The sequence below is a fragment of the Misgurnus anguillicaudatus genome, chromosome 17, assembly GCF_027580225.2.
Source record: "Misgurnus anguillicaudatus chromosome 17, ASM2758022v2, whole genome shotgun sequence".
Classification (NCBI taxonomy): Eukaryota; Metazoa; Chordata; class Actinopteri; order Cypriniformes; family Cobitidae; genus Misgurnus; species Misgurnus anguillicaudatus.
The window spans coordinates 18366860-18384381 of record NC_073353.2 but is presented as its reverse complement, the minus strand read 5'-3'; the positions used below and the strand labels follow the sequence as shown (position 1 = coordinate 18384381).

Genomic DNA, 17522 nt, shown 5'->3' with positions numbered 1-17522 from the left:
CATTTCATTGCTAAAAAAAACAATGTTATTTTGTGTATTTGGTATAATACAATGTGTTTGCGTGGTTTATAGTTCAAAATAAATTTTTTCCACGAACCATACATTTTTGTAGAACCCGATTTTCCTGTCTTCCTGAAACGCACAGATTTTGTACAAAACTGTCCATGATTGGCCAGCTACTCTGTAACTGTGGGTTCACACCAGGTGCGAGTTAAAAAATTTGCACGAGTAGATTACATACAAAGTCAATGCAAAGACGCGATCAGACGCATCCTCGCGTGGGGCGATGCGAATGATGCAATATGGGTGGCTATTCGCCTCAAACGCGTCTTTGTCCAAGTTGAAACTATTCAACTCGAGCAAAAAATTTGCATGACACAAAGTTAAATCCCACGAGTAATCTAGAGTGAGTAACGCGATGCCCTGCGTTTGGTTTGTACGTAGCATTAGTTGTCGAGATCGACCGATATATCAGTTTTCCGATATTTTCCCCGATATTTGAGCATTTTCCGATGATCGGATATCGGTTTTGTAATATTGGATTGACCGATAAACAAGAGAATTGAGAATTGCGCGCTGGATGCATCTGAGGAGAGGAGCTCACAGCAGCAGCAGCGTGCACAGCAAATACGGCGGAGTGACGCGACTTTATTAAAAGGACTTTGAGTATACTTACTTTGCATATGAGGCATTTATAACACAGCTTATTTGTGCATTAATGTATGTTATGTTAAATAAATTGCTTTTAATATCAATGTATGCAGCTTGTCCAAGAATAGAGACGAACTCACAATCACGCTGGCTGATCCAAAAAATCCGGTCCCAATACGACGTAGCTTTGCATGAATAAAACAGCCATGAATTAATGCTTTGTGGAATTAAAAACGCTAAATTAAATTCGTTTTTCTGTTATTTATGCTTATCAGTAGCATCGTAAAATCACGTTCGTATTGCTGATCACTTACCGGGGTTGAAGGCTAAAGCATATCTACCACTTTTAACAAGATTTACCCTAAGTTATATTAACATTTACCAGATAAACATTATTTTGCTAAAATATCTAAATAAATGTCTGTGGATATGAATTAATTATTTATTACCTCCACAAGCGGTCCCAGTTTGATACAGTTAATGCGGGAGTAAATGCATAGATAAACAGCGCTGTCAACAGCCATTTCATAAGCTATAACAACAAAATATTAATTATTCTGACATCAAATAACATTACCAGTTAAGAAATTCAATGATATATAAGCCGTTTTGTTTGTTACTTTCCTGAATGTAGTATTCTAGTCAGTGATATTATTTGTAAAATCTCTTTGCTAACTACTTGTTGGACTGCTGAAGGCTACAGGTTGCTGGTCAAAACGACGATATTATATCCCAAAAAAGGCACTTAATCCACCTGTTTTACTCTATAAACTATGTATAACAAGCAGTCAACTCCGCTATACTTTTCTCTCTCTCTGGCTCCATTACCTGAAAACCGCAGCGCGAACTTTGGATCAGTCCATTTCTGATGAAATGATAGGGGTGTTTGGAATAGTCCATGTATTGGGAATATAGTTTCTACATTATTCATTAAATTAATATTATTCTTCACTCTTTAAGTCCCCTTTATTTATGACTTTGTATGCAAAGAGGGAGTGATTGTGATGATGATGATTATTATTATAAGGGTTTGTTCAGTTCAGTAGTGTTGTAGTAATTATTATGTAAAAAACAGAAGTATAACAATAAATAAAGATCGGTTCAGCATATCGGTTATCGGGCACATAAGCATCCAAATATTTGTTATCGGCATCGGTTTTAAAAAAATGAGTATCGGTCGATCTCTAATTAGTTGTGATTAGTCTGAAAATGTGACGCTGCAGAAGTTATCTTACAGGCTGTAAGTCCAAGCGGGAGGAATAACGATGTAATTATAATGTCAGTCTTGTCTACATCATCACCAATCCCAGGAATTAAACTGTTGCCTACAATCCGTGTATTTGTTGTAGTCCAAGAAAAGAGATTTACGTTAGAGTAAAACTCACGTCATTGTTTACTTTAGGGTATGTACCTTTTGCATATTGTTAACATGTACTAATACACCCTTACACTCCAAAGGAAATATTAAATTGTGAATCAGATAATTGGTGCTCTTTAAATAAAAAGTTGAAATTAGCATCAGGCATAACCTTAAATGACTGTGCCAACAAAGAAATAAAATTGGCATTAATATGCATAACAATCGAAATCCAGTTAATAAATGCTTCACAGCTCACGGTGAGCAATTACATTTTGAATTCAGCTAAAATATGCCAAAAAATAAGAGCCGTTCAGCTGAATCTGCTAGTGCTGCATACCAATTAAGGTCGGAGGTGGGAAAACTCCACTGAAAATCCTCAAGAGGTTTCAGGTCTATTTTTGGATGTCTGACCTCATGCATTAGTGAGTCTAGTTGTTAATTTAAGTATTCTAAAGTTTATTGGGCAAGTAACACTAACCTTAAAACTCTGTGTAAATCTGTTATATAGAGTAAGTGCACAATCACGCTCCAACTACAGGTTCCCACATCCTAATAAAACATCAGCATTCACATCACACAAGTTCAGCTCTCAAGGGCACGCGGGTGTCTGTCTGTCTCTTATGATCCCCTAATGAATATCTGCATAGACATCAACAGCTTATTTCCATCACTGCATCCTCCTATGTTCTTACATCTCTGCTCTGCTTGTAATTTGGTGTTTGGTGTGTGCTGCGCTTGCTGTCAATCACTGTAAGTGGCTGATGAATATTTACTGAGCCGCAGCACTTTGATGAATTGCTGTAGCTGTGATGCTGAGAGAAACAAGTGATCTCTCAGACACACACACACACACAGAGTCATGCACCCTTTTAATGCAGAGACGTATGGGTAATGCCATTTCTCCGGATGGCGCGGCAATGACGGGATAGGTACGCCGTGCCTTTCGTTTCCACTTTTCCCCTCTCTCAATCTTCCTTTGCTCTCTCCATTCTCAAAAGTTGTTTTGTTTCTAGGTCTCAGACAGCATGTCAAAGGCTTACGTGCATTCCTGGCGGGCCGGGCGGAACCAAATCGCCATGATTTCCCACCTGCGCTTGGCATGTTCCCACCTATTAAAAGTTTAATCCCCACAGAACCCTAGGAAAAGCAGCGGGAATTGAGCTGGAATGAGTCAGAGGTGTTATGGCATTCGTGGCAGCTCTTTAAAATCCGGATACGACACCAGTTGTTTATGACGATACACAATGGGATTTTCTATACAGTACCATCAGTAAAAGCAGCAACAGACTGAGCCAAAACTGTTATCCAATCTACATCACGTTTAAGCTTGCTGTGGGAGAGTTCACTTCCTATAGGAGGATAGTAATGACTGACAAGAGGATGTTGGAGGAATGTGTGCACAACAGATCCAGAGCATCAATGACAAATCAGTAATGCACGCTCCCTGTACAGTTTGAGCAATCACGAATGAAAGGTGAAACTAAAAAGTGAGCGCGCATTTAAACGCAATTTCAATACCCGATGCACAAATTGTATACAAGCAAGCAGGCGAAACAACATAATTACCCAACCAAATCTGTAAGAGAATGCAAAAGCATGCAGGGCAGAGATACATTATGGTAGCCCGACTAGAAGGAACAATAGCCCCGGGACGTCAGGCTAGTGATTTTGCGAGCCCTGCATAAGATAAAGGAACAAGCTTATAAATAAGCTATTTATACTGCATGTCACGAAGACACGTTAACATTCTGAAAGTCTCTCTCACACACATTGTCAACCGCATGATTTAATTGCTTTCTCATTACGTGGCAGTTATAAGAGAAGTCACACAGCACGACTACAACTGAAACGTTTGACACTGTCATAACTTCAGAAGCTGATTCACTGCAAAGGCAAATAATTCACCATCTGTGAAGACATCACATTGGGCCTTCCAAAACTAGCAAAAAAATCTTTTACGAGAAGGCAAAAAATTCGAAAGTAACGTGTTCACACTGCAAACTCAGCTTAACTCAAAGTATACCTCATACCACTAGGCAGAGTACAATAAATAAATCGCTTTAGATCTTTGCCGTGGGCGGTCTTCTGCATGCCTGCCCAAAATGCTTTAGACTAAACCATGAATCTTGTAGAAGACAGCAATGGTCTTCAGGAAAATGCAGCTTTGAAAGCAGATATGATGAATGTTTAGGCTACACACACACACACAGTATGATGACACACATATGCATATTTACAGAATTATATATGAGACTATGCCTCGTGTAAGACACTTATAGGCTCCATTTTGCGCATATTAATTTACGCACTGTAAGTTCTGTTCTGAAAGAATCCATCAACACACGCTCAGATGCCAGAGCTGGCACGGCCTGACTTATTGGATGCGTTTGCCGACTGCAGGGAACGGTGTATTGGCAAACTGGTATAGTGGGAAGTGGACCTGAATGCAATTTGCAGCTTATTCTGCTTTACTGACTAATGTGGCCTTCATACGGCAAGCCTAACCTGCACAACTATACTTCAGACATACTTAATCACGTAAGTATCGGTTTGCTTTATTTCTAGCAGTTTAGTCCCAGTGTTTAAGCATAAAAGGTAAAACATCCAGAAGGCACCATCTACAGTACAAAAACAGACAAATAAAAATCCCTTTTAAAGGAACAGTATGTAGGATTGTGGCCAAAATTGGTATTGCAATCACAAAACTTGTGGCTAAAACTGGTACTGCAATTACACAACCGGTGGCCAATACACAAAATGAAAACATAAACATCAGTTGGGGGCTGCAACTCCACTTTTTAAATGACAATATCCTGGCCAGACTACTTTTGTCAGTGATATAAGTATTTGAAATGAAAATGTTTTCTTAATGTCTAGTGACACATCAGGGCCATTTTATGATTAATTGATATAAATTTATTACATACTGTTCCTTTAAGGACACTCAATTCATATCTATATCCAAAAATCCATATCTGTAATCACATTTGCATTGTTCTCTGAAATGATGTTGTTTCAATGAAAGCCGACGACGATAATATAGGCTTTTAAAAAGCCCTTTGAAATCGAAATTAAGCTGGACATTTAGAGGCGAACGCATCATTAACTGAAATGTAATATACTTTTTATGTAAATGGTTTGAAAACACAAGAGAAGAAAACCCCACAATGCACTATACTAGTAGACTGATTTGTGCTTGTTGCACACAACTGAATATTTACAACGAATGACCTTGGAATAAAATGCAAATAGATGGATGATACATACAGATTGATTCACTTAAGTCTCCCTTTATTCTTTACACAGCAAGTCAAACTGCCTGCTAAAACTTAGTAAACTGCTTATAACTACAATGGAGAGTATGAATCATTTTACAGTCTAACCATGGGTTCACACCAGCCGCATTTATGGCGCCAAATTTGCATTTGCCGCGTCTAGTTTGCCGCTTGAACATTTTGAGTTTACTTGCTTTATTCGCTCTTGAAATTCTAGTCATCGAGACATTCACGCGGAAATTCGCGTTATGGCTTCTGCGCCTCCGCTCGCTTCCTGTAATCACGTCACTACTAGAGCAAGCTCCTGATTGGTTAGCACGGTGTGTTTTTCCGCCAAAGTTCACATTTTTGAAGTCGTGCGTTTGCCGCAGCAACGCCCAATTTGCACCAGGCGGAATCGCGGCTACCGTGCCACGCTAAACGCATCATTCACGTCGCGAGACCTTCAGATGCGCGTCAACCTGTCTTCACATTGACTTAACATTGAAATCACTCGCGCTTGACGCCTCTACCGCAGCTGGTGTGAACGCAGCATAATACTTTGAAAACCTCTCTGTTTAACACAAGCTTAAGATGAATCACATTAGACACATGCAGAATACATCTACACAATTAAAAAACTCCTGAACTCCAGTGTCAAGCTCTTTTGTCTCTGCATTGCAGGAGAAGGGAGCTGTGGTTGGTACCTGCCTGAACCCAACAGCGTCCACCCCTCTGCAGCTGTTTCTGAAGTCACCACGGAGAAGACAATATGACCCATGGCTCAGCCCCACCACTCATTACAACATTAACAACACAGTGGGCTCATGCACTGATGAAGCACCAGCTCAAACACACACACACACACACACACACACACACACACACGTGCGCATTAAACTGACATGCTGTGAAGCTGTGTATACTTGCCCATGTTCTCCGCAGTCAAACAGAAAATCACACGCATCATTAAGAAAATATTAACCACCTAGGGAACACAATTTCATGGGCAGCACTGAGATGCATATATAATTGCAGATTTTGGCGAGGCTGGTGGCTGATGGGAATTAAGCAAATGAGGTCATAAATACAGAAAACGAACGGAGAAGTCAAAACCGCAGGCAGAATGAGGAAACTTTCTCTCATTTAAATCGATTTTCTTGACACGATTTCCTTAAACAGCTGTTTTCCTGCTTTCTCATTCACTCCCTATTCTCTGCTCCCGGGCTCAAGCATCTGGATCCTGAATTTGAGCTGTATTTTGTCTGAACTCGACTTGATGGCCTGTGCACAGTTAAGCTCTGTTCACAATGACGATGTAATAGAAGTAGCCGTTTTCTTGCGTTGTTGCTGTGTCCAGGGATTCAACAAACTTGAGAAAACTTTAATGGTATGCAAATAACAAAGCACTGCCACAATAGCAACACTACTAATGGGAGTGTAGATGATACAACATCATTTTGCAAAATTCATTGCTGCAAAATATATAGAAATTATTTGCTTCTCAAAAAATGTATTTCTAAAAAATATTTGCTTTTTGACTGAACACATACACACATTCTGATGGAAAAAATGTATCCCATTGAATGCACTAAAATGGATTGGATAAAGGTGTCTGCCATGTAATAAAATAGTACATCATGTTTTACTGGCAAGAGATCTCATTACTTAAAAGTTATGGTCAGTTTTGCAGCCCAACAATAACAATGGAGCATCCAGGAATTACTAGCATACAATAGTACAGCAACCAGATGCTTTAGCTCAGCACTCCCAATCAGGCTTTCCTATAGGACCAAACAGAATCCCCGCCCGCAGATTTCAGCAGAATTTTGCCGATTTCATCGCTGGTCATTGACAAGCACACACATGGTCCTACTGTATGGTGGGTGTTAACAGTTAACAAATGTTATCCTAGGAGAAAAAAGTGCACTAATACACACTTTAAGTACACTTAATAAATGTACTATTTTGTGCACTAATTTTGTAGTTAATATACTAAAAATTTGTCTTTAGTACATCTTACAATAATCTTAAGAATATCTAATTGTACTTAACTGTACACCATTTATTTCAATACACTAGAAATCTGTTTAAGTATTACTGCTATTGCATACTTTTTCAGGTGCATTGAAGTACTACTTAAGTAAAACTATACCTTTTATTAGTATATGTGTAGTGCATAAAACTTTTACAAAATATTTATTTAAATGTAGTTTTAGTACAATAAAGTATATTTTATTTTTACCTGAAATCTTGTGTATAACCTTTTTGCTATTTTGCACTTTGGATACAGACTCAGTCTATATGTTTTGGGGGTGGACATTATTATATTATATTTATAAGATCACAATTTCTTAATACTTTACTGTTGACTGGATAATTTGGTGGATAATTCATTTTAATGCAACAATGCCTATAGCATTATATTCATTGTTATAATAAGCAATATTAGACTATATAAACAAAAACTTTGTTTAGTGCTCTCTATTGAATGTTTTCAGCATGACTTTGTTAAATGCTAACTCCTAAACTGAATTAAATAACATGGACGTAATCATGCCCAATTTTTACATTTGGCATACCCGTATGAGTGTTATTTTCAACATATTTTTAGTGTTGAAAGCGTTTCTTACATACATAATCATGATGATTATTGCGTGTGTCTTACCCAATGTAGTATTACGTCAGCAATAACCTGCCTACGCTGAAAGATGTGCCACTTGATTACTGTTTAGGTGCTGGTCACCCCGTGTTGCCAGATGAAAACAAACAAAATAGGCCATAAAAAAAGTTCACATCATCTTTCAGAAATAAATCAGAAATCGCTAACAGTAACCTGCACATCCTCCCTTTATAAGTTTCCCAAAGTGTCACATGAATTGCTAAAACATTAAACGGTAGGTCTAAAGAGGGTTTTTCACAATGGGATCAGGCAACACTACGAATCCTACACCCGTGGCCGCCAGCATATCACAGCTGCTTGAGTCAACTATATATCATTTTGTGCTAAGCCTTAAAAGTGTCACAATTTTAGATGCAATTTTGTAATATTACAGCTTAAATAAAGACCTTTTTTTAATATTTAAAATCTTTCTGCCAATTTAAAAAACAAAAATCCACAAAAAAAGCAAAAAATATCTCCTGACTCTGTCTGGTCCTGCCTATAGGTGATCAGATTAGCTCTGGTTTTATAACACGCGGTGCTTGTTTCTGGAAACAGATATGAAGGCCAAAAATGACCTATTATTGACATTGGCCCGAGCGGCAGACATGCAGAGGATCCTTAGCAGATAAGCTGCAGGCTGGTTTGTATTGATTAACAACAGGGCTGATTAAAGACTCTACTGTCTGGATGCTCTGCCTATTATCAGTCAGTAGACCCATTTCTGACCTCAGCTAGCCCTGCCGTTGCCATGGCAACAACACGACGGTGCAACGTGGAACACGATGGGCCATATCCAGCTGCAGGGATGCGGGTCTGTGCCCGAGCCAAAACCTAAATTTGGCTTTCTCTCTCCTCACACATCAGTATAAGACTGACAATGTACAATGTGTGAAGGGTTCATGCAGAGGTAAAGCCTAATGATTTAATTCAGCTGCGCAAAGAAGCGAAACATGAAAATGCCAAGATGCTTAGAAAAAAGAGAATCATCTCAATTTATGCCTTAGACCTAATAACTTTAATAATGGGCCCAATGCCACACTTTTAGATCCCCCCCAATGTAAAAGCTCTACTGCACATAAGTTGCTACATATTAAAAGGTGCAGAGAGCCTCAGAAACTCAGTTCAAACTGAAATCATATCATAATCGTTTATCGTACAGCATCAAAAAGAAAAGTTGTGGTGGTGAATGTGCACGTGTTGACATGGTCATTCTAGTATTGCATCATTGCATGCATAGTGGTGGCGGGCGGATTACGTGATCCGACTCTGTGGTCGGCTCGGGCACTCTCCTAGTAAACAGGGTGTCCGTTTACACATCAAACTGCTTACTAATCAACGGTCTGCCCCTTCCAGGCTTGGTCTTACATGGGTCAGATATTTTTAAAGAAAAAAGTCAATTGAGGTCAACTGCAAGATCAATAGGAGCAAATCCCTGTCCCACCGCAACAGTGAGGTAGTCGGGCAGTGCAGCCATGTGTGTGGTATCGCCATGTTTGATCAGTGTCTGCTTAACAAATACATCAGTCGGTTAGTCAAGAGGTCAGAAATGAGTCACACTTGCCCACAGCACATGAAATCTTAAAGATTTACCGGCCATAAATATTTCTCAATCAATCATGAATTACTTTTTTATTGTGTTAATAAAAATGTTAAAATTGCTATCCCTCTGAAAATCGAATTATTTGTATTATTTGTTATGAATAGTAGAGGTCATGTTTAACATGCAGCATACTAACTTAAGTTGTAAAATGCCACTCTCACAAAAACATTAAAGGTGCCAAAGAATGCATTGAAATAATATGTTAAATTGTTCTTTGATATTTACATAGAAAGTATGGTAAGTGCAAAATCCAGAACCATTTTTGGAAAATGGTTCACACAACCCTAGGATTTGTCCTTTGAATTAAAAATGGTCTATTTTTGCCCTATTTGGAAGGGTCATGAATAATAATGTTGAGCCCTGCTCTGATTGCTCTGCGGCTCATGTCAGTAGCTCACATTAACATTTTAACATCATTGTACTTAATTTAATGTGCAATTTAATGGTGGGGGTGTACATCTCGACTGTGACATCACAGCCGGTGTTATGTTGAGATTGGCCTGTTTTCCAGCTGTCTTTTCCATGCACGATGTTTACACAAACAAATGCATTTGAGGCTCACGATACGTCATTACCATGTACAGAGCGTTTATTATTCATCTATGCCTAGGTAAATACAGTTTTTTATTCTATGGCACCTTTAACAACATTTCTAGGATTAAAATAATTATAAGACAAACAAAAGAAAAAAAGACTGGTTCACTAGTCAATTTTACAACTTGAGCGATTACGAACAACCAGTTAACCAACCATCTGATAAACAACAGCAAACCTTATAGATCTGGTGTGGGCGAGTACAGCCCAACAGCCAACAGAATGTGACATTACCAAACTGTCAGCAACATGAGCTAGGCCATTAATAATGCCTCTATAAATAGTTTAGGCATGTCTGGTTCAAGCTAGCCAACATAAACAAATCAAGCTTTCATTTCATAATGCAAAAGCTCTTTCATCTCTCTTGATTTAAGGATTCAGATCAAACTAACATCAATTAACCTGAAACTGTAAACTCATAACTTCAGCTTTATTCAGGTATTTATGTCAATAAGCATTTGGCAGCACCATTCATTTTACACAAGGAAGAAAAATAAAAAGATTGCATTGGTTTAAAGGTGAAAGATATAAGTTGTTTAATGTTAAAATGTACTTTTTCAAACCCGGCTAAACATGCAGAGACAAATATGCTTTAAGTTAGCTTTTTGTAGGTTGATTCAGTTCAAAACTGTAGCTCTAATAAAATGCTGCATACAGTGCTCGGCATAAATAAGCACACCCCCTTTCAAAATTAAGATTTTTATTCATTTTTAGTAAATATGAGATAATGCATTTTTACAAAACAGGTTTATTAACCCTTATGTGTTGTTGGGGCCATTATTTGCCTTTTTTGTCTTAAGTTGGCCACAACTTTCTCTGTGTTTCAGCAAATGGAATGATTTTTGCTGATAAATTTTAAGAAAATGCTTTTAATTTTTTTAAAAACTGAACAACATACCGTGGGCAAATTTACTATCCTTTCGTGTTGTTAGTGGCCAAAAATGGCCACTAAATTAAACTGCTGTAAAAATGTATCGGATGATTTTTTTCCAAATTTTTTTGCATAAATCTGTTAATTAACCTCAGTATTGATCAAAACTACCAAATGTTTACAAAGATTCCATGATTTTTACTCTTTAATTACCAAGTTTATAAGTGGTGTCACTGATTTGGGAAAAAAACACACAAAATGACAGATTTTTAATATAAAAAGTGACCTTTTTCACAGTCTTGTACATGTAAAAGATTAGTAAGAACATTGGCTGTGATACATTTTTAGTTTTTGTGCAGCATCAGAAATTAAGCTGTGTTTTCTGCACAGGCCTATTAAAGGGTTAATGGTGCCACATGGTAATCAACAGTAAAAATGACAAATTTTACCCCTTTGCAAAAGGAAAAACCATCAACAATCTGATCCTGCACAAAAAAATGCATCAAAGCCAATGTTTTACTAATCTTTGGCATGCCCAAGACTGTGAAAATGGTAAAAAAAAATCCAGTCCACAATAACTTTTTATACCGAAAAGCAGTCATTTTGTGTTTTTTCCCTCAAATCAGTTACATCACTTATGAACTTGGCAATTAAAGAGTTAAAATCATGGAATTTTGTAAACATTTGGTAGTTTTGATCAGTACTGAGGTTGATTAACAGATTTATGCAAAAAAATTGCAAAAAAATATTCATCTGATCCATTTTTACAGCGTTTAATTTAGTGGCAATTTTTGGCCACTAACAACATGAGAGGGTAGTAAATTGGATACAAAAGAGTGAAAGTCAATTACTATTTTTAGGATACCTCATTTTAAATCAAATGAGGTGATGCAAAAACGAGTACTCCCTACAAAAATTATTTGTATGGCTTCCATTATTGATGGCTTTCATAAGTTGCCAACATACATCTTTTACTCTCCATTCTTGAACAATGTCCTCTTTCAGATCCTGAATGCTGGATGGAGAATGCATTCTGCTTGTCTTTTCAGAACTCCCCATACGTGTTCTGTGAGGCTGAGGTCTGAATGACTTTTACCCTGTTCTTCTTCTTAAAAAAAAAGTGACCTTAAATGTGTGAGTATGGGTTGTTTAAATGATTGCCCGGTGACCAAGGGCAAAGTGAGATAACATATTCACTTAGGTGTACTCATTTTTGCATCACCTCATTTGATTTAAATGTGCTATATTTTGTATCCTAAACATGGTAAGTGTCCTGTTAATAAAAAATAAATGTTTAATAAAACTGTTTTGTAAAAAGGAAGCAATATTGGGCTCATATTTACTAACAAATGGAGAAAAATCTTAATTTTCAAAGGGGTGTACACATTTATGCTGAGCACTTCATAATATTATACATCCCAAAATGGCAACATTTGGGATGAGGCTACTTGTTCTTTCAACCAGAGTTGGGAAAATTGTGATTATAGTGATGCAGAACACACTTGAACTTTAAAGGGCACTTATTATGCAAAATCTACTTTTCCAGATAAATGTGTTTACAGCCTGCCACCCTACAAAGAATTGAATCCCCATTAAACCAAAGAAGTCTCATTAGACACGCCATTTTGATTCTCTTGTTATTGTGACATCACACTGATAAAGCCACTGAATAACAGTCCCGCATTACCATCGTTTCCGCCCTCAGAAAGTTGTATGCTGTCTGCCATCTCTCAATAGTGAGATACTATTAGCTCAGACTGTATACACAGGAATCAGATTTACTTTAACTGAAAGTGCTTCTCTTCTGTTAAGGCATTAAGAAGCAGAAGCTAATTTGCATTTAAAGGTACAGACATGAAAACAGCACGTTTCTGCTCCTATCCAAATTGGGGCATGCTATAATAAATTATATATGGGTTATTTTAGGCTGCAACTTCACAGACACGTTCTAGGAACACCTGAGAAAATGGGCATATTAGGTGTCCCTTAAAGTTAATTTAAGATGAATTTGCCAAACCTATAACAGTATAAGCTGTTGAATATAAAATCCCCCGTGTTTATGCTCAGCCAGCAATGAACACAATTCACCCAATGCACACAATAGTTTGTCAAGTGCGTTTGAATACTGGGGTCTGTTGTCTCTATTCTCCAAGATAGAGCAAAGCACACAGTGTTCAGCCAACAATTGGTCGGGATGAAGGACGAGTTTTAAGAGGGTACTGTATGTGAGATAGAAGCCTCTGAGAAAGCTTATCAGAATTATGAAGCACCATCTCCATTCCCCAACAGTTTCTCTTTTATAAACACACATACACACACACACATCAACGCAGACATGACTGTTCATTCCACATGGAGTGCAAGGTAGAGGCTTATTAAATATGAAAAGGGAAATCTGAAAGACACTTCAGCACACCGCACTGCAGCATGCAGTCTCTTATTCTCTCTTATTCATTCACCCTCTCTCTCTCTCTCTCTCTCTCTTTTCGTCCCTTTGTTCTTCTGGGATCTCAGAGAGAGAATGAATTAAACCTGTGCCTCATCCAAAATCTTGGCTAGTTTGTATGAAGCACTGATTATGGTTGATCTGCATGGTTGAATATTTTAACTGTACAACATTTCATTTTTAAAAAAACATATTTTTGAGGAAACCCCAAATGTATGGTGACACTTGATTATATAATGACCGTGTGTTAATTTTACCTTGGGAAGAAATGATTGTTAGCCATGAAGTACTTTTGAGTTCCTGCATAGTTACATCAACAGACAAACTGCTTTGGAATCAGAGATCGAAAGAAGTAAACACTGTCAATTTTGTGTGCATGTCTTTGTGTACCTTTATCTGAGAAAAAAATCACTTACACATTAGGGCTGGGTATTGTTAGGAATTTCACAATTCGATTCGATTTCGATTCTTGAGGCTTCGATTCAATTCGATTCGACTCAATTCGATATTGATTGCCTTGCTTCGGGATCGATTCAATAACAAGTAAATACACAAGCAATTAAGTACCTGAGTATATTTTTAAATAATGTGTGTAGTATTACTAATGTTTGATCACGTTGATGGTGCAGGCTTGAAAGAAGTGCTGCTCTTTGCCATCTTTGATCTTTCTGTTTTGATAAAGCACGTCTTGTACAACGCTGAACGCTCTCACTAGAGTGTTGCCCACAGCGCTGCCACTGGCCCGGGGGGGGCTGAATCGATTCATAGGATTTGAAGAATCGATATTGAATTGAGAAACAAATAATTGCAATGCATTGATTAATCGATATTTTTACCCAGCCCTATTACACATTCAGTTTGCTGGCGTTCAGCCGCAATGCCAAACATCACACAAACATCAAAGAAATGATTAAACGTGGCAAACTGTGCATGGGCACGTCCCAATATTCAAGAGCACAGAAGACTGCCAAAACAGAATCATTTCAGCGCAAGCACTCATTTCCATGTAAATGAGACCCTGACATGTATGTGTGCTTCTTACTTACCGAAGATATTGGTGGAATGTCCTTTCTTGGCGATGGGTTTGAGCTCGTTGTGGCCCCAGCCGTATTGCCTGTAGCTGTCCCACGCATGTTTCATCATCTAGAGGTTGAAAAACGACATGAAGTTAGCCTTGGCCATGAGTATCAAACGCTTTGGTTGACATTAACAGTTGATGTGGAGGACAGCAGTAAAAACCTAATGCAGAAAGTAATCTATGGAATTACAATCATCTTAAAACCTTTAAACAAAGCCGTTTTGATAAGAAAACAAAATTTGCTCTGATAACAACAGACAGGAGCTTAATAGCATGCCTCTGATGCGAGAAATAAAGCACTTGCAGCCAAGATCCTTTTTTATCCAGAATCCCAGATGCGGCCATGACCCTGTCTGCTGTACTGTCATTTACCTTTCAGGTCACCGACCAGCAGTGCCCTGTCAATGTATCCTCACTCTGTGTGTTTTTCTTTTTCCCCCACTAGGGAAAGATGAATGGACACAGTGTGTGTCTGCATCTGTATGTGTGTCTTTGTTTCAGCTGTGGCTCTGGGCATCTTCTCTCCAAGCTCTCTCTTACTCTCTTCCATTAAAGGACTGGCAGAGATTCAGCTTCGAGCCACTCCACATTTAGACATGTCTTCAAATATTGCCATATCTAAATGTACTCACAACAAGTCCACCGAGTGAGTGTGTTCCTATATAGACAGTTGCTCTGTATTGGAATGGTTTGGGTTGCATTAAAAAAAATGACTGAGCATAATGCTATTGTAAGATACCAATGCACCATGGATGCATCTGATGCATCTAAAAATGGACATGGGGTCTCTTTTACTAATAATTATAATAATTTACTAATAATTTACTCATTTATAAAACAATTATGGGATGCAATAATACAAAGGATCAACTGACTGACTTCTTGGACTACTCATTAAAGAATTAGTCAATTTTCTTAAAAAAAATCCAGATAATTTACTCACCATGTCATTCAAAATATTGATGCTTTTCTTTGTTCAGTCGAGAAGAAATTATGTTTTTTGAGGAAAACATTCCAGGATTTTTCTTATTTTAATGGACTTTAATGGACCCCAACAGTTTTAATGCAGTTTAAAATTGCAGTTTCAACGGAGTTTCAAAAGGACTCTAAACGATCTCAAACAAGGCATAAGGGTCTTATCTAGCAAAACAATTGTCATTTTTGGCAAGAAAAATAAAAAATATGCTCTTTTAAACCACAACTTCTCATCTTCCTCCAGCCCTGTGACGCGCAAGTGCCACCTCACGTAACGTCAAGAGGTCATGAATGACGTATCGAAACTACGCCCCAGTGTTTACAAGTGTGGAGAAAGAGGACCGTTCCAACGTTGTTGTATGTCATTTTAATAATATCAGTTTATTGTTTAAAATGTTCCGTAAATGTGCGTTTCGTATATGTAACACGTTATCTTTCAACGTCATTACGCAATTACGTGAGGTCGCGCTGGCTCGTCACGCAGATGAAGGAAGAAGAGAATTTGTGGTTTAAAAGTGCATATTTTTTATCCTTCGTGTCAAAAACGACAAACGCTTCGCCAGATAAGACCCCCATGCCCCATCTGAGATCATTTAGAGTCCTTTGAAATTGCAATATTAAACTGCATTAAAACTGTTAAGTGTTGGGGTCCATTAAAGTCCATTAAAATGAGAAAAATCCTGGAATGTTTTCCTCAAAAAAAACAAATTCTTCTTGACTGAACAAAGAAAGACATCAACATTTTGGATGACATGGTGGTGAGTAAATTATCTGGATTTTTTTAAGCAAATGGACTACTCGTTTAAATTTAGATTTCATTTACATTTATGCATTAAGCAGATGCTTATTACGTGCATCGGTTTAAGGGCTCGTTATAGTCGTGCATAGGTCCATGGCGTAGCCGCGACAGTGTAGGTTCCGCATCGGTTTTCATTTATACTTTTGCGTCGTCCTCCGCGTCGACGTGCAAACACACGCGCAAACCGCTGGTAGGCAGTATCCACGCGTGTAACCACAGTAGCAGCCCGACCGTCAGAGAAGAAGCTTAGCAAGTTAACCCACAAACGAAGAAGAAACAGCAACTTTTTGTGTATGATTTGAGAAGACCAGCAATGATGGAAGTAAATAAACAGTGACTTTTGTTGCACTTTGAGTTAAATTACTCCTCAACTTGGCTCATCTTTGTTTTTACCGTCGCAAACGGAAATACCTATGACGCAGTTTTTTTTACCTGACGGGAGGGCTTCTGGTGGACCAATCACAGCGCTTGCGGTCTGCGTAGAACTGACGCACTGTTAAAATTTTTGCGAGGTGCACGTCAGGCTATGCAGAGCTACGCACAGGATACGGATAGCCTTACGCACAACTATAAATCAGGCTTAAGAAAAAATATAACATATAATAAAAAAATAAAATGTAATATAACTTCAAATTATATATTATATCAGGGAGCTACACTGCGACCAAAATGGTCGCATATGCGACCTTTTGAACTGCCGTTGCGACCCGAATTTTTAATGGGTCGCAAATGTGCTACCGAATGTTTTAGACAATATGCTATGATTTACTATAAGCATTTATTAAAACAGAAATGTGGATTTTAAGAATACGTTTTATAACGTGCTCTGAGCCATCAACACGTTGGCTTCATTTTGGGTGAAAGCACGTCGTGTCTCTCCCTATCAGTGTGCGTTTGCGTGCTCAGCTGTTTCTCAATGAACTGGGTGCGACGCGACGCAAGCGCAGTGTCTTCCATGTTTCTGAACTTGAGCAGAGGTCTTTCTTCACTGAGTACGCGGGACCCGTATGGTTCCGGGTTTATATTTTAAGTGGTCTGTCGGGTCCGGTTAGGTCCTAGTTTAATTACTTTGGGTCCCAAGTCTGATTAATGTTGTGTTTATAACCCGAGTCGATCGGAAAACGGCCATGAGCGCTACCGCGCTAAAGCTCGAGTGCAGTTTTAGCGTGCCTCCGGTTTCTATGGCGATGGTTCTTGTTACGACCACGCGCTGCATTTGCTTTCTCACA

The 17522-nt window shown here is 38.3% G+C and overlaps 1 protein-coding gene across 1 annotated transcript in view; it reads right to left on the bottom strand.

Moving 5' to 3' along the window:
* The window catches only part of man1a2 (mannosidase, alpha, class 1A, member 2), a 111725-nt gene that overhangs the window by 49211 nt on the left and 44992 nt on the right, over positions 1-17522 (bottom strand). The window contains exon 4 of the mRNA XM_055214643.2: positions 14488-14584. Within this exon, the coding sequence (XP_055070618.1) occupies positions 14488-14584 (97 nt within the window). The remainder of the gene's footprint in view (positions 1-14487; positions 14585-17522) is intronic.